The sequence below is a fragment of the Balaenoptera acutorostrata genome, chromosome X, assembly GCF_949987535.1.
Source record: "Balaenoptera acutorostrata chromosome X, mBalAcu1.1, whole genome shotgun sequence".
Lineage (NCBI taxonomy): Eukaryota > Metazoa > Chordata > Mammalia > Artiodactyla > Balaenopteridae > Balaenoptera > Balaenoptera acutorostrata.
The window spans coordinates 63,360,944-63,381,341 of record NC_080085.1 but is presented as its reverse complement, the minus strand read 5'-3'; the positions used below and the strand labels follow the sequence as shown (position 1 = coordinate 63,381,341).

Here is a 20,398-nt window from a genome sequence, read left to right as displayed (position 1 = left end):
AGAGAACAATTAGTGTAGTGAGGAGTTGGCTGTTGACTAGATCAGGGTCTGGCATTCAATAGGGGGGATCAACAAACATCTACTTGATAAATAATTGAGGGAATGAATGAAAATAATGATTGAAACAGGGGCTTGAGATCCAGCAGAATGATATGATTTCATGAGATGCAAAGGGGTGTCAGTTTAAAGAGGGAGCAAGAGAATAATTAAGATTTCGATGGGGTGCAAGAAAAAAAAATCGGAATGGAAGGTGAGAGGAAGACTGAATGTAGGGCATACAGGAGACTAATAATAGAATTGAATGCAGAGGGGCATAGAATCATGAGTAGGGAGTGAATGAATGCAGGAGGTTAGGAAGACAATTGTGGAAGTGGATGCCAGGAATAATAGCTGGGCATAGCAGAGTACAAGATGATACATGAGAAAGGGAAGCAGTAATTGTTGAAGGGGGCACGAGAGTGCATGTGCATGCCTGAAAAGGGTGTCTATGTGGAGTGAAGGTAGGCAGAGGGACTAGTAGTTGGATTGAAAGTATACAGGACCCATGCCCAGAGTTTCTTGGAACCTGCCTATGCATGAGTGGAGCTCCCTGGGAAGGAGGCTACACGAAGCAAGAAGGGAGGGTGCAATCTCATTTCAGCGGTGAGCTGGATGGAGAAGAATCCAGCCGCCTCAGATGGGGTTTTCCAAGGGCAGAGGAAGTACGTTGTGGGTAGGGGATCATGTGGCCACCCTGACCTCCACTCCTTGCTCTAGAACCATGGATCCCAATGAAATGCCTGCTGTGCCCTGCGACCCCCCCGACTCCACCACTGGACTTGAGACCGGAGCCCCAAGGGGGATTGAACTTGGCCCCAGAAGAGCTATACGTCGCTGTGCCCGCTGCCACAACCACGGCATCACTGACGAAATCAAGGACCAGGAGCACGTCTGCCTCTTCGAGGCCTGCAAGTGTCAGAAGTGTGCCCGCTTCTCGTGAGTATGGTGTCTGACAAGGCGAGGGGAGTGGGCCTCCCCTAAAGGTGACTGACTTTAGACCTGCAATCCCCCACTTTAGGGAACACTGCAGCATCTTGCCTGCTGAGAGTGCCTTGAAGTCGCAGCGGGGGCCACGCCGAAAGAGGCACCTGACTGAAGGACGGATAAGGAGTGGGACCACCTCTCGCAAAGCTCACAGCCATGTCAACAAGTTGGCCATTGAAGCAGGAGTCCGCAGTGAGTATCTCTGGCCAGGGAGGGAGTCTGAGTTTTGGGTGTAAGAAGCATGAGTAGTTCTGTCACCAGTCCTACCACCCAATTTCGATGTGGCTTTGGGCAAGTTACTCTTTGGGCCTTAGCTTCCCCAACTATAAAACATCATCAATATTATCTACCAAGTGTCGGTGGGCTGGAGAGATCTGGGGGGGTGGGTTAAAAAGGTCCACAGTGGGATGAGGCCTCAGATTGGGGGGGGAGGTAGAGTCACGGGGGACGGTCAGGGGGAAAGGCTCACCTAAGCTATCCCCAGTCTCTCACAGCTGGGAAGGAGAACATCAGCTTGAGGCCCAACCCTGTGCAACCCCTGGGGAGGAGTCTGGGGCCAGTGTGGGAAGCTTCCACCTCAGCCGCTGCCCAGACCCCTTCCTGTGTCCTGAAGACCTAGGTGCCATATCTAACCCTACTGCAACTTGCCATATGACCCTGGGGAAAAAATACTTCTCTCTGGGTCTCATAGTCCACAGTCCCAAAATGAAGAGTAGGACTAGCTGGTCTTCAAGGTCTTCCCAACTCTGACATCCTGGGCTCCTATCCTTGTCCTAAGACATGCCCACATCTCCTTTCCATTGCCGGCTTGGTCCCTGACTCCAACCTGTGCTCTCTGCTCCTGCAGGCAAGCTCCCAAGGAGCTCTGCTGATCGGTCTGGTCGCGGAATCTTTGTCTCTGTCCTGGACTCCAGCACCCTTGAAGAAGCAACTAACAATTTCTCTTTCCAGGGAGTCACACAGACCCCCTGCCCGGCCCAGCAGGTGAGTAGAGTGAGAAGGACCATGGAGCTAGTTGTATATTGTGTTATTGAGTGCCCAACCTTCTGGTTAAGGCCATGGGAGCAAGAAAGAGGAAGTGGAGGCAGTGCCGTGCAAGTGGAGGAGGAGGAGGAGGAGGAGGAGGAGAGGAGGAGAAGGTGGCATCTCAGACTATGGGGCAACGACAGAGCTCTCTCAGCTTTGCCATTTCCAACTTGTGAGACTTTGGACAAGTAACTTTACATCTCTGAGCCTCTATTTTCCTATCAGCGTACTGAGAGGGGACAATATTCTACACCTATAACATTGACAAGAGGACTAGCACAAGGCCTGCCACATAGCAGGCCTTTGACAACTGGAGGCTGTTATTCCACATGAAACAAATCGATGGGATAGAAGCTCCTGCTGAGAAGGGGGGCCATGACGGTGAGGCCCACCATCTCACCCAGGCGAGAGTCTAATAACCGTCAGAGAAAAGTTCCTGGAGATGAGCCAAGCTGGCCCTTCAAGTCCCTTGGGGAACTTGATTGGGGAATATGGAGGCAAGAACCAGTCCTTGGACAGGGACAGTAATCACGTCACTCCAGGTGCCTTGCAGATTAAAACACAGACACCTCTGACTTCCCATAATCTTTACTGTTGCCTTGGGAGTTTTGAAAAAGCTGGGAGGAATTAGTATCTCAGGAAAGATATAGAAAAAAAAAGATACAGAAAAGAAGACAGTCCAAGCAGGGGAACGGACTTGTCCAAGCCACAACGACTAATGGCCAGCCGGCATTCAGACTCCCACATGCAGATATTGCAAAACCCTTACCCCTCTCTCTCTACTGGTAGTATGTGCCTACCAGAGGAATAAATCCCCTGGCCTCTCCTTTCCTTGTTCCTAGATGCTCAACTCTGATCCTCCAGCCCTGTGCCACCCTTAACCCCCTTCTACTGCAGCCACGGATTCTGGGGAAATTGTGGGGTCCAGAACCCTGGCAGGGGCCAAGCTTAGTGAAGGAGAAGAGCAGAAGGCCTCAGGGTGGCTGGGGACTGAAGGGGCACGGGGGAGGTGTGGGTTCCCAGCTCCCATTCTCTCACATCCTTTGCTTTGCAGGCTCCCAAAGCTTCCGAGCAGGCCTCGGTTTCTGCCTCCTCAGAGTGGCAGCAACAAGTGGAAGCGGCCAAGGCTCTGCTGGCTCTAAAAGGATCTTCCCAGGCCCCTTCTGGCTCCACCTCCGTGCTCCAGCCCTGTGTTGCACCAGGTAGCCTGGTCTTTGAAAGGAGAACATGGGGTTGGGGATAGTTGGGAAATGGGAGGCTGTTGTGTTAAGCAGGGCCTGACTGGGAAGTCAGAGTTGGAGGGTGGTTGGGGGTTGAACCTCTTTGGGCCCAGGCAGCCAAGCTCCTCAGTCTGACTCTTGAAGTGGCAGTAGATGGTTGTTCAGTGAATCATCGGTTTATCGAGCGTTGTGCTCAACAGCAAATGTCCAGTGCCCTGATGTCAAGAAATAAGGAAACCAAGTCCCTAAGAGTAGCAGGGACTTACCCTAGGGTATGCAGCATATCAAGTCGAAGAACCAGGTCTCCTGACCCCCAGCCCAGGGCTTTCTATCCAGACCCCTGCAGTCTGCTGTGACCTGGGAACGACATACATAGGTGGTAAGAGCCTAGTCCGGAAGGAGATCTGGTTCCTGCCTTCAGGGAGCTTCCAGTCTCAAGGTGGAGCATGGATGCCTTCACAAGTCATGTTTTGCGGCTGAATCTCACTGATGAGCCTGGGGAGGAAGGACTGGAGGCGAGATAGACACCTGGGGAGGCTGAGAGGGAAGGCTGGGCACGACCAGACCAAAATGGTGCATTCGGTATGGAGTGTGAGTGAAGCAGCCACCCTGAAGGAACTGCTGGAACAGAGGGGATGAGGGTGGAGAGGCTACCAGTCATGGAGGTCTGGCATGCCAGGCTTAGGAGGTTAGACCAGCAACTGTGGGTGATGAGGAGCCAGGGAATGTCTGAACTAGGGAGGAGCATATTCAGAGATGCTGGACTTGACAAAAAGAAATGTGGTGGCTGTGATGGAGGGTTTGGAGGAGGCAAGACTTGAGATGGGCAAACCAGCAAGGAAGAGTTCTGTGCAATACAGTCCAGGTGACAAAGCCTTGATTGGGTGGAACAAAAAAGAGGGGAGAGCCGGGAGGGGAAATGGATGTGACCTGGCCCTGACCCCTTTCTTTGTGTCTACAGCTCCTGCTGGAGATAGAGGACTTCAGCCTCCTAACCCCTCTCTTTGACCCACGCCGGCCAGCTCCGTTTCTCTGCCTAATGGACACCTGGGGTGCATCTACCCCTTGAGCTAGAAGCCCAGAGGGGGAGAACTCACTAAAATACTGCCTATGTATGCATTCGCAAAATGCTTAATGTCCAAAATTCTTAACGTCTTTTTTTTTAGCCTTTAGGCGCTTATATAAGCTTTCAGACCCATTTTTTTTATGTGGGGCAATACCTTGACTGAGGATGGATATTCTTGTACCTCCATCCTTTACTTTCCTGGATCCCAGGGCCTTTTAATGTCTCTTATGAAAACAGCGTTGTACAATCTAAGCTGATCAGTCTCTAAATAGGGTCCTGTATGAGTCCATATGTTCCTCTGCCAGAGTTTTTATTTGATTCATGATTGTGAACATACTGGCACGCTCATATACCTATCCATGCATGTGAAAATCTGAGGATGTTTTCATTTTGTGTCTAGGTTTGTGTGTGTGAGCAAATAATAAACCCTTGTTGTAAGGCACTGAGATATAGGAGTTGTTTGTTACCACAGTATAACCTAGACTCTCCTGACTCTAACAGACTTGTTCAATTCACTTTTCAAAGGGAGAAGCTCTTTACTCAATAACTGGGATTTCTTAACATGGCTAGATAAGAAAATGGTAGAGAAAAAAAAAAGGATAGGAGATTTATTCATTCAGCAAGTAAGTTCCTACGCCTTTCCTGGCATAGACTGCTTCCAGTTGTCCAGAGGGCTACAAATTGAGATGTCTGCAGAATCAAGCAGATTATATAAATGAGTAGAGCAGGCCAGATGGGGTCTGGCCAATTGACAGTGCATGCTCTACCTAAGGGGGCAGCTGTCACTTGGCTCTAGCCAATTGCTGCCATGCAGGAATGTGGACTCATTGTTGCCCCATCTCCTGATTTTTCAAGAGAAGATGAAATTCTAGATTTCTATGTAAAATATCTCAATTTTCAAATGTTGGCTCTGGTTTCCTCTTTAAGCCCTTTACATGGGCCAAACAACACATCCAAGCAGGCCAACTTTGGCCAATGGAATGCCGGTTTGATTCTAGTCCAATATGTATTTTACGGTGGGGGCGGGGGTGAACTGAAGCCAATCAGGACAAGAAGAATCAAAGAGGGGAGATGAATTAGACCTGGGGACTACTTTTGAAGGACCCAGGAAACACAAGGAAGAATCATTATCATTTCGTTATTCTGTGTTCACTGTATGCTAAGCACATATAACCTCACAACCGCTCTGTAAGCTAAGCATTATTATCACCCTTTTACATATGAGGAAATGCGCTCAAAGAGCTGCGCAAGTGTTTGAAGGGAAATGTTTAGCCAAAGATGGGGGGAGACTCCCTTCTCTTTGCCTTGCCCTAAATTAGCTAATAAATTTACTTTTTTACAAAGTGTCGAGTGAGAAGTTCAAAACTTGAAGCAGCAGACACCCAGTCAGAAGGGTCTTTCAAAAATCATCCCTTTATTTCATACTCAAAGTAACAATCTATAGGAATTGATCAGATCTTACCTGCACTTGTTTCTCAGTCCTCTGCTGATGTTCATGATCCTGCCCACCCATGCCCACCACACCCCGACACGTGTTGAGCTATACCTTTTTTAACAGTCTCTTAATGGCATAGTATGGGCATCTTAGGGCATTGTTATAAATGGTAGACGTTAAACATCTTTCGTGAACTATCCTTTGGTCACAGGTTTAAAATATCACTTTACATAACAGTGTGAGTTAGCTCTTGACTCTGGTATGGTATATAACAGCACTGGTTGGATCTGAGGATATCCACCACACCAGGGCATCTGCAGAGTGGATCAATCTCAACCAGTGCCATGCAGGTAAATGTTTAACAACAGGCTCTGTGGGGCGGGGGGGGGACGAGGGTTGGAAGAATCGCCCTGTGTTGTAGCATTTGCCGATTTCAAGCTACCAACGTGATGTCCTTTGATGCAGAGTTGGGAAGAGATGCATTTCCATCATTCAGTTACAATAAAGATGCACAATCTCAAGAGCATAGCTAATAGTAAAATGTAGGAAAATAATTGGGAATCGATGACTTTTGATCATGTATTATGTTCGTTTTCAATATAATGTATGTAATGTAATTGTTACTGTATACAATTTAGTTTTAATAACAGCTGTGTTTAAAAGCTGGCTCACAAAATTCCCGACAATGTGATAGTCGCCTCTTATGTTCCAGTAAGAGTGCCCTCCAGCACTCCACTGCTTTCGGCTCTTGCCCAGATAGGCACCTCTTCCAAAATAGGTCACACTAACACCGCAGGGCTTTAAAGGGCTGCTACCACTGCTTTCTGACCAAGAACAGCCTAAAGTGAGGGGAGAGTATTCGTTATTGATTTTTTTTTAAATGGAATGATCTAGAACAAATACTGAGCAAAATGAATTGTCAGAATTGTTTATGGGCAAACGTGCCTTGTCAGGTAAAGGGCAGAATAAGCAAGACTCATGCAGGGATGTTGTTAACAGATTTCTTAAATGTTAAAGGAACGGGGCAACTGGTGTTCCCTGGCCATGGGATCTGTATCTCTCATCAAGAGACAGACATTCGTTATTCTCCCTCCTCCTTCTCAGATGAATGCTGCATAATCTACACAAACTTCTCCACCTTGCCTTTTTTCACTTAAAAATATGTCCTTCATTGTCAAGTATAGGCACTAAGTTATACAGCAGATCTCTAGAATATACTCATCTTGTACAACTGTAACTTTATACCCATTAAACAACTCTCCATAGCACCCTTCTCCCATCCCCTGGAAACCACCATTCTATTGTCTGCTTCTATAAGCTTGACTATTTTTGATGCTTCGTATAAGAGGCATTGTGCACTTAAAATTTTGTTAAGAGGATAAATCTCATGTTAAGTTTTCTTATCACAAGAAAGCAAAATCAAAACAAACCAAAACAAAATACCAAAGGGACATGAGGAATCTTTTGGAGATGATGGATATGCTTATCACCTTGATTGTGGAGATGGTAACATGGATGAACGCACTTGTCCAAACTCATCAAATTGTACACATTAATGCATGCAGGATTTGTATACAAATTATACCTCAATAAAGCTGAAGAAAACAATATCCTTGAGATCACTCCATAGTGCTCTATAGAGGTATCTCTCACACCTTTCAACAGCTACGGAGCACGCCATTGTGTGGATGTACCATAATTTAGGCAACTAATCTTCTATTGATAGACACTTTGGTTGTACCTACTCTAGCTATTACAAATACAGCCACAATGAATAGACTTGTGACATCATCTTTAGCAGTTTTTATCAATATGTCTTTGAGATCGATCCTGAGATATACTATTGCTGAAGAAAGGGTAAAAACACATATAATCTTGCTCATTACAGTCAAATTCTCCCTCATAAAGGGTGTACCTATTGCCTTTTCTCCATCAGTGTATGAGAGTGCCAATTTTCCCAGAGTTTCACCAGTACTGCTGCCAGACTTTTGAATTTTGCCAATGTGATAGGTGATAAATGGTATATCAGTGTATTTTTAACTTGTGTTTCCTTTAATGTGAACAAGATTGCATGTCTTTTCTCCAAAGAAGATATACAGATTGCCAACAGACACATGAAAGAATGCTCAACATCATTAATCATTAGAGAACTGCAAATCAAAACTACAATGCGATATCATCTCACACTGGCCAGAATGGCCATCATTAAGACTTGTTTTAAGGCCCAATATTAAGTTTCTGCTGAGAAATCCAATGATAATCTTAGGGACGCTCCCTTACATGTGACAAATTGCTTTTCTGCTGGTCCTTTCAAGATTCTCTCTCTGTCTTATACTTTGGACAGTTTGATTATAATGGGTCTCAGTGTGGTTCTCTTTGCAGTTATCCTACTTGGGATTCTTTAAGCTTCCTGAATCTTTGTGCCCATCCCTTTCCTCAGACCTGGGAAAGTTTCAGACATTATTTCTTCAGATAAACTCTCTCTGCCCCTGTCTTTCTCTCTTCTCCTTCTGGGAATCCTGTCATGCGTATAATAGTCTTTTTGATAGCGTCCCATAGTCCCTTAGGCTTTTGCCACTTTTCTTCATTCTGTCTTCTTTCTCTTCCTCTGACTCAATGATTTCAGGTGAACTGTCTTCAAGTTCACTGATTCTTTCTTCTCTCTACTTGTCTGCTGTTGAACTGCTCTCATGAAATTTTTAGTTCAATTATTATATTTTTCACATCCAGAATTTCTGCTTGGTTCATTTTTATAGTTTCTATTTTTATTGATAGTCTCATTTTGTTCAGGCGTCCTTTCCATGATATTGTTTAGTTGTCTATGTGTGTTTTCTTTTAGTTGTTTGAGTATCTTTATGCCAGTCATTTAAAATTCTTTCTTTGGCAGCTTATAGATCTGAGTTTCATTAGGGTTGGTTTCTGGAGCTTTATTTTGTTCCTTTGATTGGACCATGTTTGTCTCTTCCTTTGTATGCCTTGTAATCTTTTGCGGGAATTTGGGCATTTTGAAAAAACAAGCACCTCTCCCAATCTTTGCATACTGGCTTTGTACATGGGAAGGCAACCACCAATCAGCCCACCTGGAGTTTCTAGGACCTCCCAAGCCTTTTCTGATCTCCTGCCCCCCATGGAGTTTGCCTGTGGAATTGCAGCTCTAATGTGCTGCTGGCCTCTGTTTTCAGCAGCTTCCAAATTCTAGCACCAGTCCCCTCTGTGCTCTGAATCAGGCAAGACAGAAACCAGTCCCTCAGAAGCCCCTGAACAAGCCAGACGTTGGGTGCACAGTCCACTCTTTTGTTTCCTCCCCGTACTGGGGTCCCCAAACAGGGCATTTCCTCCTGGTTTCTCCATGCTATGCAGCATAAGGGGAGGAGGCCAAGCAGGTCACCAAACAAAGCAAATCTTCCTACCACTTTCTCTGGAATCCCTTCTTGGTTTTTCAATGGCCCGAGTGCTGTAGCATCTGAACTAGTGCCTAGAGTTCTCACAGAGCTATTCTGGGCCATACATACATTGTTGTAAACTCAATATCTCTGTGGAGGGAGGAGACCCTGCAGCTTCCTATCCTGCCATCTTCATGAAGTCACTCCCATGATGCACTTTTCTTTTTTTGTAAAATCTTTATTGGAGTATAATTGCTTTACAATGGTGTGTTAGTTTCTGCTTCATAACAAAGTGAGTCAGCTATACATATACATATATCCCCGTATCTCCTCCCTCTTGCGTCTCCCTCCCACCCTCCCTATCCCACCCTTCTAGGTGGTCACAAAGCATACAATGCACTTTTTAACAAGTGATGTTGGAAAAACTGGATCTCTTCCTCACACTATACATGAGGATAAATTCCAAATGTATCAGAGTTTAGAATGTAAAATTCAAAACCATTTCAGTACTACAAAAAAAAAATTCCTCTATACACTAAGAATGAGGAAAATCCTCCTAACTATGAATGAAAGTCCAGAAGAAATAAGGCAAAATATTAATAAATTTGGCTGCCTAAACATAAAATGCTTTTTCATGGCAAATTTTTCTTTAAAATTCTAGAAACCCAGTTAGAAAAAAAAAAAAGGTATACAACAACTTGGAAAAATACTTTCCACTTCTATCAGAGAAAAGAGCACTGAGCTTATCTCCCTGTGCTATGTGGTTGCTTCCCACTAGCTATCGGTTTTACATTTGGTAGTGTATATATGTCCATATATACACTACCACTCTCTCACTTTGTCCCAGCATACCCTTCCCCCTCCCCGTGTCCTCAAGTCCATTCTCTAGTAGGTCTGCATCTTTATTCCCGTCTTGCCACTAGGTTCTTCATGACCACTTTTTTTTTTTTTAGATTCCATATATATGTGTTAGCTTACAGTATTTGTTTTTCTCTTTCTGACTTACTTCACTGTGTATGACAGTCTCTAACTCCATCCACCTCACTACAAATAACTCGATTTCATTTCTTTTTATGGCTGAGTAATATTCCATTGTATATATGTGCCACATCTTCTTTATCCATTCATCTGTCGATGGACACTTAGGTTGCTTCCATGTCCTGGCTATTGTAAATAGAGCTGCAATGAACATTATTGTACATGACTCTTTTTGAATTATGGTTTTCTCAGGGTATACACCAAGTAGTGGGATTCCTGGGTCGTAAGGTAGCTCTATTTTTAGTTTTTTAAGAAACCTCCATACTGTTCTCCATAGTGGCTGTATCAATTTACATTCCCACCAAGAGTGTATGAGGGTTCAATTTTCTCCACACCCTCTCCAGCATTTATTGTTTGTAGATTTTTTGATGATGGCCATTCTGGCCAGTGTGAGATGATATCGCATTGTAGTTTTGATTTGCAGTTCTCTAATGATTAATGATGTTGAGCATTCTTTCATGTGTCTGTTGGCAATCTGTATATCTTCTTTGGAGAAAAGACATGCAATCTTGTTCACATTAAAGGAAACACAAGTTAAAAATACACTGATATACCATTTATCACCTATCACATTGGCAAAATTCAAAAGTCTGGCAGCAGTACTGGTGAAACTCTGGGAAAATTGGCACTCTCATACACTGATGGAGAAAAGGCAATAGGTACACCCTTTATGAGGGAGAATTTGACTGTAATGAGCAAGATTATATGTGTTTTTACCCTTTCTTCAGCAATAGTATATCTCAGGATCGATCTCAAAGACATATTGATAAAAACTGCTAAAGATGATGTCACAAGTCTATTCATTGTGGCTGTATTTGTAATAGCTAGAGTAGGTACAACCAAAGTGTCTATCAATAGAAGATTAGTTGCCTAAATTATGGTACATCCACACAATGGCGTGCTCCGTAGCTGTTGAAAGGTGTGAGAGATACCTCTATAGAGCACTATGGAGTGATCTCAAGGATATTGTTTTCTTCAGCTTTATTGAGGTATAATTTGTATACAAATCCTGCATGCATTAATGTGTACAATTTGATGAGTTTGGACAAGTGCGTTCATCCATGTTACCATCTCCACAATCAAGGTGATAAGCATATCCATCATCTCCAAAAGATTCCTCATGTCCCTTTGGTATTTTGTTTTGGTTTGTTTTGATTTTGCTTTCTTGTGATAAGAAAACTTAACATGAGATTTATCCTCTTAACAAAATTTTAAGTGCACAATGCCTCTTATACGAAGCATCAAAAATAGTCAAGCTTATAGAAGCAGACAATAGAATGGTGGTTTCCAGGGGATGGGAGAAGGGTGCTATGGAGAGTTGTTTAATGGGTATAAAGTTACAGTTGTACAAGATGAGTATATTCTAGAGATCTGCTGTATAACTTAGTGCCTATACTTGACAATGAAGGACATATTTTTAAGTGAAAAAAGGCAAGGTGGAGAAGTTTGTGTAGATTATGCAGCATTCATCTGAGAAGGAGGAGGGAGAATAACGAATGTCTGTCTCTTGATGAGAGATACAGATCCCATGGCCAGGGAACACCAGTTGCCCCGTTCCTTTAACATTTAAGAAATCTGTTAACAACATCCCTGCATGAGTCTTGCTTATTCTGCCCTTTACCTGACAAGGCACGTTTGCCCATAAACAATTCTGACAATTCATTTTGCTCAGTATTTGTTCTAGATCATTCCATTTAAAAAAAAATCAATAACGAATACTCTCCCCTCACTTTAGGCTGTTCTTGGTCAGAAAGCAGTGGTAGCAGCCCTTTAAAGCCCTGCGGTGTTAGTGTGACCTATTTTGGAAGAGGTGCCTATCTGGGCAAGAGCCGAAAGCAGTGGAGTGCTGGAGGGCACTCTTACTGGAACATAAGAGGCGACTATCACATTGTCGGGAATTTTGTGAGCCAGCTTTTAAACACAGCTGTTATTAAAACTAAATTGTATACAGTAACAATTACATTACATACATTATATTGAAAACGAACATAATACATGATCAAAAGTCATCGATTCCCAATTATTTTCCTACATTTTACTATTAGCTATGCTCTTGAGATTGTGCATCTTTATTGTAACTGAATGATGGAAATGCATCTCTTCCCAACTCTGCATCAAAGGACATCACGTTGGTAGCTTGAAATCGGCAAATGCTACAACACAGGGCGATTCTTCCAACCCTCGTCCCCCCCCCGCCCCACAGAGCCTGTTGTTAAACATTTACCTGCATGGCACTGGTTGAGATTGATCCACTCTGCAGATGCCCTGGTGTGGTGGATATCCTCAGATCCAACCAGTGCTGTTATATACCATACCAGAGTCAAGAGCTAACTCACACTGTTATGTAAAGTGATATTTTAAACCTGTGACCAAAGGATAGTTCACGAAAGATGTTTAACGTCTACCATTTATAACAATGCCCTAAGATGCCCATACTATGCCATTAAGAGACTGTTAAAAAAGGTATAGCTCAACACGTGTCGGGGTGTGGTGGGCATGGGTGGGCAGGATCATGAACATCAGCAGAGGACTGAGAAACAAGTGCAGGTAAGATCTGATCAATTCCTATAGATTGTTACTTTGAGTATGAAATAAAGGGATGATTTTTGAAAGACCCTTCTGACTGGGTGTCTGCTGCTTCAAGTTTTGAACTTCTCACTCGACACTTTGTAAAAAAGTAAATTTATTAGCTAATTTAGGGCAAGGCAAAGAGAAGGGAGTCTCCCCCCATCTTTGGCTAAACATTTCCCTTCAAACACTTGCGCAGCTCTTTGAGCGCATTTCCTCATATGTAAAAGGGTGATAATAATGCTTAGCTTACAGAGCGGTTGTGAGGTTATATGTGCTTAGCATACAGTGAACACAGAATAACGAAATGATAATGATTCTTCCTTGTGTTTCCTGGGTCCTTCAAAAGTAGTCCCCAGGTCTAATTCATCTCCCCTCTTTGATTCTTCTTGTCCTGATTGGCTTCAGTTCACCCCCGCCCCCACCGTAAAATACATATTGGACTAGAATCAAACCGGCATTCCATTGGCCAAAGTTGGCCTGCTTGGATGTGTTGTTTGGCCCATGTAAAGGGCTTAAAGAGGAAACCAGAGCCAACATTTGAAAATTGAGATATTTTACATAGAAATCTAGAATTTCATCTTCTCTTGAAAAATCAGGAGATGGGGCAACAATGAGTCCACATTCCTGCATGGCAGCAATTGGCTAGAGCCAAGTGACAGCTGCCCCCTTAGGTAGAGCATGCACTGTCAATTGGCCAGACCCCATCTGGCCTGCTCTACTCATTTATATAATCTGCTTGATTCTGCAGACATCTCAATTTGTAGCCCTCTGGACAACTGGAAGCAGTCTATGCCAGGAAAGGCGTAGGAACTTACTTGCTGAATGAATAAATCTCCTATCCTTTTTTTTTTCTCTACCATTTTCTTATCTAGCCATGTTAAGAAATCCCAGTTATTGAGTAAAGAGCTTCTCCCTTTGAAAAGTGAATTGAACAAGTCTGTTAGAGTCAGGAGAGTCTAGGTTATACTGTGGTAACAAACAACTCCTATATCTCAGTGCCTTACAACAAGGGTTTATTATTTGCTCACACACACAAACCTAGACACAAAATGAAAACATCCTCAGATTTTCACATGCATGGATAGGTATATGAGCGTGCCAGTATGTTCACAATCATGAATCAAATAAAAACTCTGGCAGAGGAACATATGGACTCATACAGGACCCTATTTAGAGACTGATCAGCTTAGATTGTACAACGCTGTTTTCATAAGAGACATTAAAAGGCCCTGGGATCCAGGAAAGTAAAGGATGGAGGTACAAGAATATCCATCCTCAGTCAAGGTATTGCCCCACATAAAAAAAATGGGTCTGAAAGCTTATATAAGCGCCTAAAGGCTAAAAAAAAAGACGTTAAGAATTTTGGACATTAAGCATTTTGCGAATGCATACATAGGCAGTATTTTAGTGAGTTCTCCCCCTCTGGGCTTCTAGCTCAAGGGGTAGATGCACCCCAGGTGTCCATTAGGCAGAGAAACGGAGCTGGCCGGCGTGGGTCAAAGAGAGGGGTTAGGAGGCTGAAGTCCTCTATCTCCAGCAGGAGCTGTAGACACAAAGAAAGGGGTCAGGGCCAGGTCACATCCATTTCCCCTCCCGGCTCTCCCCTCTTTTTTGTTCCACCCAATCAAGGCTTTGTCACCTGGACTGTATTGCACAGAACTCTTCCTTGCTGGTTTGCCCATCTCAAGTCTTGCCTCCTCCAAACCCTCCATCACAGCCACCACATTTCTTTTTGTCAAGTCCAGCATCTCTGAATATGCTCCTCCCTAGTTCAGACATTCCCTGGCTCCTCATCACCCACAGTTGCTGGTCTAACCTCCTAAGCCTGGCATGCCAGACCTCCATGACTGGTAGCCTCTCCACCCTCATCCCCTCTGTTCCAGCAGTTCCTTCAGGGTGGCTGCTTCACTCACACTCCATACCGAATGCACCATTTTGGTCTGGTCGTGCCCAGCCTTCCCTCTCAGCCTCCCCAGGTGTCTATCTCGCCTCCAGTCCTTCCTCCCCAGGCTCATCAGTGAGATTCAGCCGCAAAACATGACTTGTGAAGGCATCCATGCTCCACCTTGAGACTGGAAGCTCCCTGAAGGCAGGAACCAGATCTCCTTCCGGACTAGGCTCTTACCACCTATGTATGTCGTTCCCAGGTCACAGCAGACTGCAGGGGTCTGGATAGAAAGCCCTGGGCTGGGGGTCAGGAGACCTGGTTCTTCGACTTGATATGCTGCATACCCTAGGGTAAGTCCCTGCTACTCTTAGGGACTTGGTTTCCTTATTTCTTGACATCAGGGCACTGGACATTTGCTGTTGAGCACAACGCTCGATAAACCGATGATTCACTGAACAACCATCTACTGCCACTTCAAGAGTCAGACTGAGGAGCTTGGCTGCCTGGGCCCAAAGAGGTTCAACCCCCAACCACCCTCCAACTCTGACTTCCCAGTCAGGCCCTGCTTAACACAACAGCCTCCCATTTCCCAACTATCCCCAACCCCATGTTCTCCTTTCAAAGACCAGGCTACCTGGTGCAACACAGGGCTGGAGCACGGAGGTGGAGCCAGAAGGGGCCTGGGAAGATCCTTTTAGAGCCAGCAGAGCCTTGGCCGCTTCCACTTGTTGCTGCCACTCTGAGGAGGCAGAAACCGAGGCCTGCTCGGAAGCTTTGGGAGCCTGCAAAGCAAAGGATGTGAGAGAATGGGAGCTGGGAACCCACACCTCCCCCGTGCCCCTTCAGTCCCCAGCCACCCTGAGGCCTTCTGCTCTTCTCCTTCACTAAGCTTGGCCCCTGCCAGGGTTCTGGACCCCACAATTTCCCCAGAATCCGTGGCTGCAGTAGAAGGGGGTTAAGGGTGGCACAGGGCTGGAGGATCAGAGTTGAGCATCTAGGAACAAGGAAAGGAGAGGCCAGGGGATTTATTCCTCTGGTAGGCACATACTACCAGTAGAGAGAGAGGGGTAAGGGTTTTGCAATATCTGCATGTGGGAGTCTGAATGCCGGCTGGCCATTAGTCGTTGTGGCTTGGACAAGTCCGTTCCCCTGCTTGGACTGTCTTCTTTTCTGTATCTTTTTTTTTCTATATCTTTCCTGAGATACTAATTCCTCCCAGCTTTTTCAAAACTCCCAAGGCAACAGTAAAGATTATGGGAAGTCAGAGGTGTCTGTGTTTTAATCTGCAAGGCACCTGGAGTGACGTGATTACTGTCCCTGTCCAAGGACTGGTTCTTGCCTCCATATTCCCCAATCAAGTTCCCCAAGGGACTTGAAGGGCCAGCTTGGCTCATCTCCAGGAACTTTTCTCTGACGGTTATTAGACTCTCGCCTGGGTGAGATGGTGGGCCTCACCGTCATGGCCCCCCTTCTCAGCAGGAGCTTCTATCCCATCGATTTGTTTCATGTGGAATAACAGCCTCCAGTTGTCAAAGGCCTGCTATGTGGCAGGCCTTGTGCTAGTCCTCTTGTCAATGTTATAGGTGTAGAATATTGTCCCCTCTCAGTACGCTGATAGGAAAATAGAGGCTCAGAGATGTAAAGTTACTTGTCCAAAGTCTCACAAGTTGGAAATGGCAAAGCTGAGAGAGCTCTGTCGTTGCCCCATAGTCTGAGATGCCACCTTCTCCTCCTCTCCTCCTCCTCCTCCTCCTCCTCCTCCACTTGCACGGCACTGCCTCCACTTCCTCTTTCTTGCTCCCATGGCCTTAACCAGAAGGTTGGGCACTCAATAACACAATATACAACTAGCTCCATGGTCCTTCTCACTCTACTCACCTGCTGGGCCGGGCAGGGGGTCTGTGTGACTCCCTGGAAAGAGAAATTGTTAGTTGCTTCTTCAAGGGTGCTGGAGTCCAGGACAGAGACAAAGATTCCGCGACCAGACCGATCAGCAGAGCTCCTTGGGAGCTTGCCTGCAGGAGCAGAGAGCACAGGTTGGAGTCAGGGACCAAGCCGGCAATGGAAAGGAGATGTGGGCATGTCTTAGGACAAGGATAGGAGCCCAGGATGTCAGAGTTGGGAAGACCTTGAAGACCAGCTAGTCCTACTCTTCATTTTGGGACTGTGGACTATGAGACCCAGAGAGAAGTATTTTTTCCCCAGGGTCATATGGCAAGTTGCAGTAGGGTTAGATATGGCACCTAGGTCTTCAGGACACAGGAAGGGGTCTGGGCAGCGGCTGAGGTGGAAGCTTCCCACACTGGCCCCAGACTCCTCCCCAGGGGTTGCACAGGGTTGGGCCTCAAGCTGATGTTCTCCTTCCCAGCTGTGAGAGACTGGGGATAGCTTAGGTGAGCCTTTCCCCCTGACCGTCCCCCGTGACTCTACCTCCCCCCCCAATCTGAGGCCTCATCCCACTGTGGACCTTTTTAACCCACCCCCCCAGATCTCTCCAGCCCACCGACACTTGGTAGATAATATTGATGATGTTTTATAGTTGGGGAAGCTAAGGCCCAAAGAGTAACTTGCCCAAAGCCACATCGAAATTGGGTGGTAGGACTGGTGACAGAACTACTCATGCTTCTTACACCCAAAACTCAGACTCCCTCCCTGGCCAGAGATACTCACTGCGGACTCCTGCTTCAATGGCCAACTTGTTGACATGGCTGTGAGCTTTGCGAGAGGTGGTCCCACTCCTTATCCGTCCTTCAGTCAGGTGCCTCTTTCGGCGTGGCCCCCGCTGCGACTTCAAGGCACTCTCAGCAGGCAAGATGCTGCAGTGTTCCCTAAAGTGGGGGATTGCAGGTCTAAAGTCAGTCACCTTTAGGGGAGGCCCACTCCCCTCGCCTTGTCAGACACCATACTCACGAGAAGCGGGCACACTTCTGACACTTGCAGGCCTCGAAGAGGCAGACGTGCTCCTGGTCCTTGATTTCGTCAGTGATGCCGTGGTTGTGGCAGCGGGCACAGCGACGTATAGCTCTTCTGGGGCCAAGTTCAATCCCCCTTGGGGCTCCGGTCTCAAGTCCAGTGGTGGAGTCGGGGGGGTCGCAGGGCACAGCAGGCATTTCATTGGGATCCATGGTTCTAGAGCAAGGAGTGGAGGTCAGGGTGGCCACATGATCCCCTACCCACAACGTACTTCCTCTGCCCTTGGAAAACCCCATCTGAGGCGGCTGGATTCTTCTCCATCCAGCTCACCGCTGAAATGAGATTGCACCCTCCCTTCTTGCTTCGTGTAGCCTCCTTCCCAGGGAGCTCCACTCATGCATAGGCAGGTTCCAAGAAACTCTGGGCATGGGTCCTGTATACTTTCAATCCAACTACTAGTCCCTCTGCCTACCTTCACTCCACATAGACACCCTTTTCAGGCATGCACATGCACTCTCGTGCCCCCTTCAACAATTACTGCTTCCCTTTCTCATGTATCATCTTGTACTCTGCTATGCCCAGCTATTATTCCTGGCATCCACTTCCACAATTGTCTTCCTAACCTCCTGCATTCATTCACTCCCTACTCATGATTCTATGCCCCTCTGCATTCAATTCTATTATTAGTCTCCTGTATGCCCTACATTCAGTCTTCCTCTCACCTTCCATTCCGATTTTTTTTTCTTGCACCCCATCGAAATCTTAATTATTCTCTTGCTCCCTCTTTAAACTGACACCCCTTTGCATCTCATGAAATCATATCATTCTGCTGGATCTCAAGCCCCTGTTTCAATCATTATTTTCATTCATTCCCTCAATTATTTATCAAGTAGATGTTTGTTGATCCCCCCTATTGAATGCCAGACCCTGATCTAGTCAACAGCCAACTCCTCACTACACTAATTGTTCTCTCGCACCAACACACCCTCTCTGCTTTCATGCAAACCCGTGCATTCCCTCCACAGCCTCCCAACAATCTTCCATGCTCCTCTCCAAGCTTCAACAATTATGCTTGAGCACACCTTCCCCTCCTCCTGCACCCAGAGTGCACCACCTCCTCTCAGGCTGCCCAACCATTCCCTACCACACCCACCTCAGAATCAGAGGGAGGGGCATAAGCCCTGCCCCAGGGGCCAGAGGCCAGGGGTCAGGAGGCCTCAGCAAGGGGTCGTCCCACAGGACTTCAGCCAACGGGGCGGGGTTGGGCGTGGAGTGGGAGGTGGGGATGGGGTGGGGCGGGACATGAGGTACCCGGCTGAGGTGGAGGAGAGGAGAAGGGGTTGGGGATCCATAGCAAGAGGGAGGAAGGAAAGAAGAGGTGTGGAGAATGAGGGTCCTATTCCTGATGCCAGTCTGTGGTTACCCCAGCCTCCACCAGGTCAGAATCAATCTGCTGGGACAGGAGACCTGAAGGAAGACTCAGCTCTCGCTCCCTTTCCCGCTCTGCCTTCAAAGGCCAATGAGCTTGCAGCTCTGCCTTCAAAGGCCAAGGAGCTTCCAGCTCTGCCTTTCATCTCCCACTGCTATGGCCAGCGACCAACGAGCTTCAAGCTCACCCGAAGGTCACTGACCAAAGTCCCGCCCCACTCGTCGCCTCCCTCCCACTTCTCCTCATGCTGGCTTTATTGGGTGGCCGGCCATTTAACTCCGGAAGTGAAGTAGAGCTTTGTGCTCCCCAAACCTTGTTTCCCGAACTGTTCTCTCTTTGGATGTGAAATATTGTACACGCATGCCTTTTAAACACACGTCCTTGGTATTCTGTAACTTACTTGTACAAAATTCAGCGTGTGTTTCTAAGGTCGCTCCGTATTCCTATGTCAGGGATTCTCAGGCAGGGGTTCTTAATTCACAGTCAGATTTTGCAGCCCCAGGGAACATTTGGCAGTGTCTGGAGTCATTTTGGTCTTTATTCGTGTGTCTCTGTTTCTGAATTCCCTGTTCTGTTCCACAGATAAATTGGTCTATTCCTGTGCCAGTACTGCACTGTGTTAATTTTTATCTCTTGGTAAGACATCTTGATCTCTGGTAGGACAAGTCTTCACACCTTATTCATCATCTCCAGGCATATCTTCACTATTCTTCGCCTTTTGCCCTTCCTAAACTCTAAAATATAAATGTTAGGATCAGCATGACATGTTTCCTGAAAACTCATTTGCGGTAGATTTGGGTTGCACTTTCATTGAATCTGTGGATCAGTTAAGGGAGAATTGGCTCTCTTTATGATATCCAGCCTTCCTAGTCACCAACATGGGATGGCTCTCTATTTTTGTGGGTCTTCTTTAACGTTGGAATCTCTCAGCTTAGTATTTAGCTTTACCTTTTGTACGTTCAGATCTTGTACATCCGTTTTTGCATTTATCCCAAGAACTCTAGAATGTTGTTGCTCTGGTGCTTGATATCTGGTTAAAATGACATTTTCTATCTGTGTCTGATTTATAGAACTCCACTTGGCTTTTTAAAAAATATATTGATCTCAAAGTCAGCCACCATGCTAAACTCTGTGATATCTAATCATGTGCCTATAAGTGGTGCACAGTTTTCTGTGAATCTGTGAATAGCAGAAGTAAGGTAATCAACTTACAGGTTTCTTACTGGCTGGCTAGGACATCCACTACAAGGTCAAATAGAGGCGGCAAAATTGGGCATCTTTGGGTTATTCCTAATATTAAACAGAATGATGCCAACATTTCCATATTAAAATGGGCTTGCTGTGTTTCATTGTTTGCTTTAATTCTTCAATTCTTTCTTTCTTTCTCTGTTTCTCCTTCCTTTCTT

General features: G+C 45.9%; 2 protein-coding genes across 2 annotated transcripts; one reads left to right on the top strand and one right to left on the bottom strand.

The window, feature by feature from the left end:
• The first annotated feature begins 760 nt into the window (after positions 1-760).
• LOC130706523 (doublesex- and mab-3-related transcription factor C2-like) lies at positions 761-4,277 on the top strand. The gene is made up of 5 exons (XM_057539038.1): positions 761-975; positions 1,058-1,215; positions 1,871-2,007; positions 3,104-3,251; positions 4,231-4,277. Exons 1-5 carry the CDS (start codon positions 761-763, stop codon positions 4,275-4,277), a joined length of 705 nt encoding a protein of 234 aa, XP_057395021.1.
• A 9,981-nt stretch (positions 4,278-14,258) lies between these two features.
• On the bottom strand, positions 14,259-17,775 carry LOC103006425 (doublesex- and mab-3-related transcription factor C2-like). The gene is made up of 5 exons (XM_007188035.1): positions 17,561-17,775; positions 17,321-17,478; positions 16,529-16,665; positions 15,285-15,432; positions 14,259-14,305 (listed from the first exon to the last, which is right to left on the bottom strand). The coding sequence occupies exons 1-5, from the start codon at positions 17,773-17,775 to the stop codon at positions 14,259-14,261; spliced, it is 705 nt and encodes a 234-aa protein (XP_007188097.1).
• Between the last annotated feature and the right edge of the window lie 2,623 nt (positions 17,776-20,398).

Excerpts from the sequence above, each read along its gene's own strand:
- LOC130706523 (XM_057539038.1), top strand. The coding sequence starts at position 761 with ATGGATCCCAATGAAATGCCTGCTGTGCCCTGCGACCCCCCCGACTCC. Across the intron at positions 976-1,057 it reads CAGAAGTGTGCCCGCTTCTC|GGAACACTGCAGCATCTTGC; the intron begins GTGAGTATGGTG and ends CCCCCACTTTAG. Across the intron at positions 3,252-4,230 it reads CCAGCCCTGTGTTGCACCAG|CTCCTGCTGGAGATAGAGGA; the intron begins GTAGCCTGGTCT and ends TTGTGTCTACAG.
- LOC103006425 (XM_007188035.1), bottom strand. The coding sequence starts at position 17,775 with ATGGATCCCAATGAAATGCCTGCTGTGCCCTGCGACCCCCCCGACTCC. Across the intron at positions 15,433-16,528 it reads CCCCCTGCCCGGCCCAGCAG|GCTCCCAAAGCTTCCGAGCA; the intron begins GTGAGTAGAGTG and ends TTTGCTTTGCAG. Across the intron at positions 14,306-15,284 it reads CCAGCCCTGTGTTGCACCAG|CTCCTGCTGGAGATAGAGGA; the intron begins GTAGCCTGGTCT and ends TTGTGTCTACAG.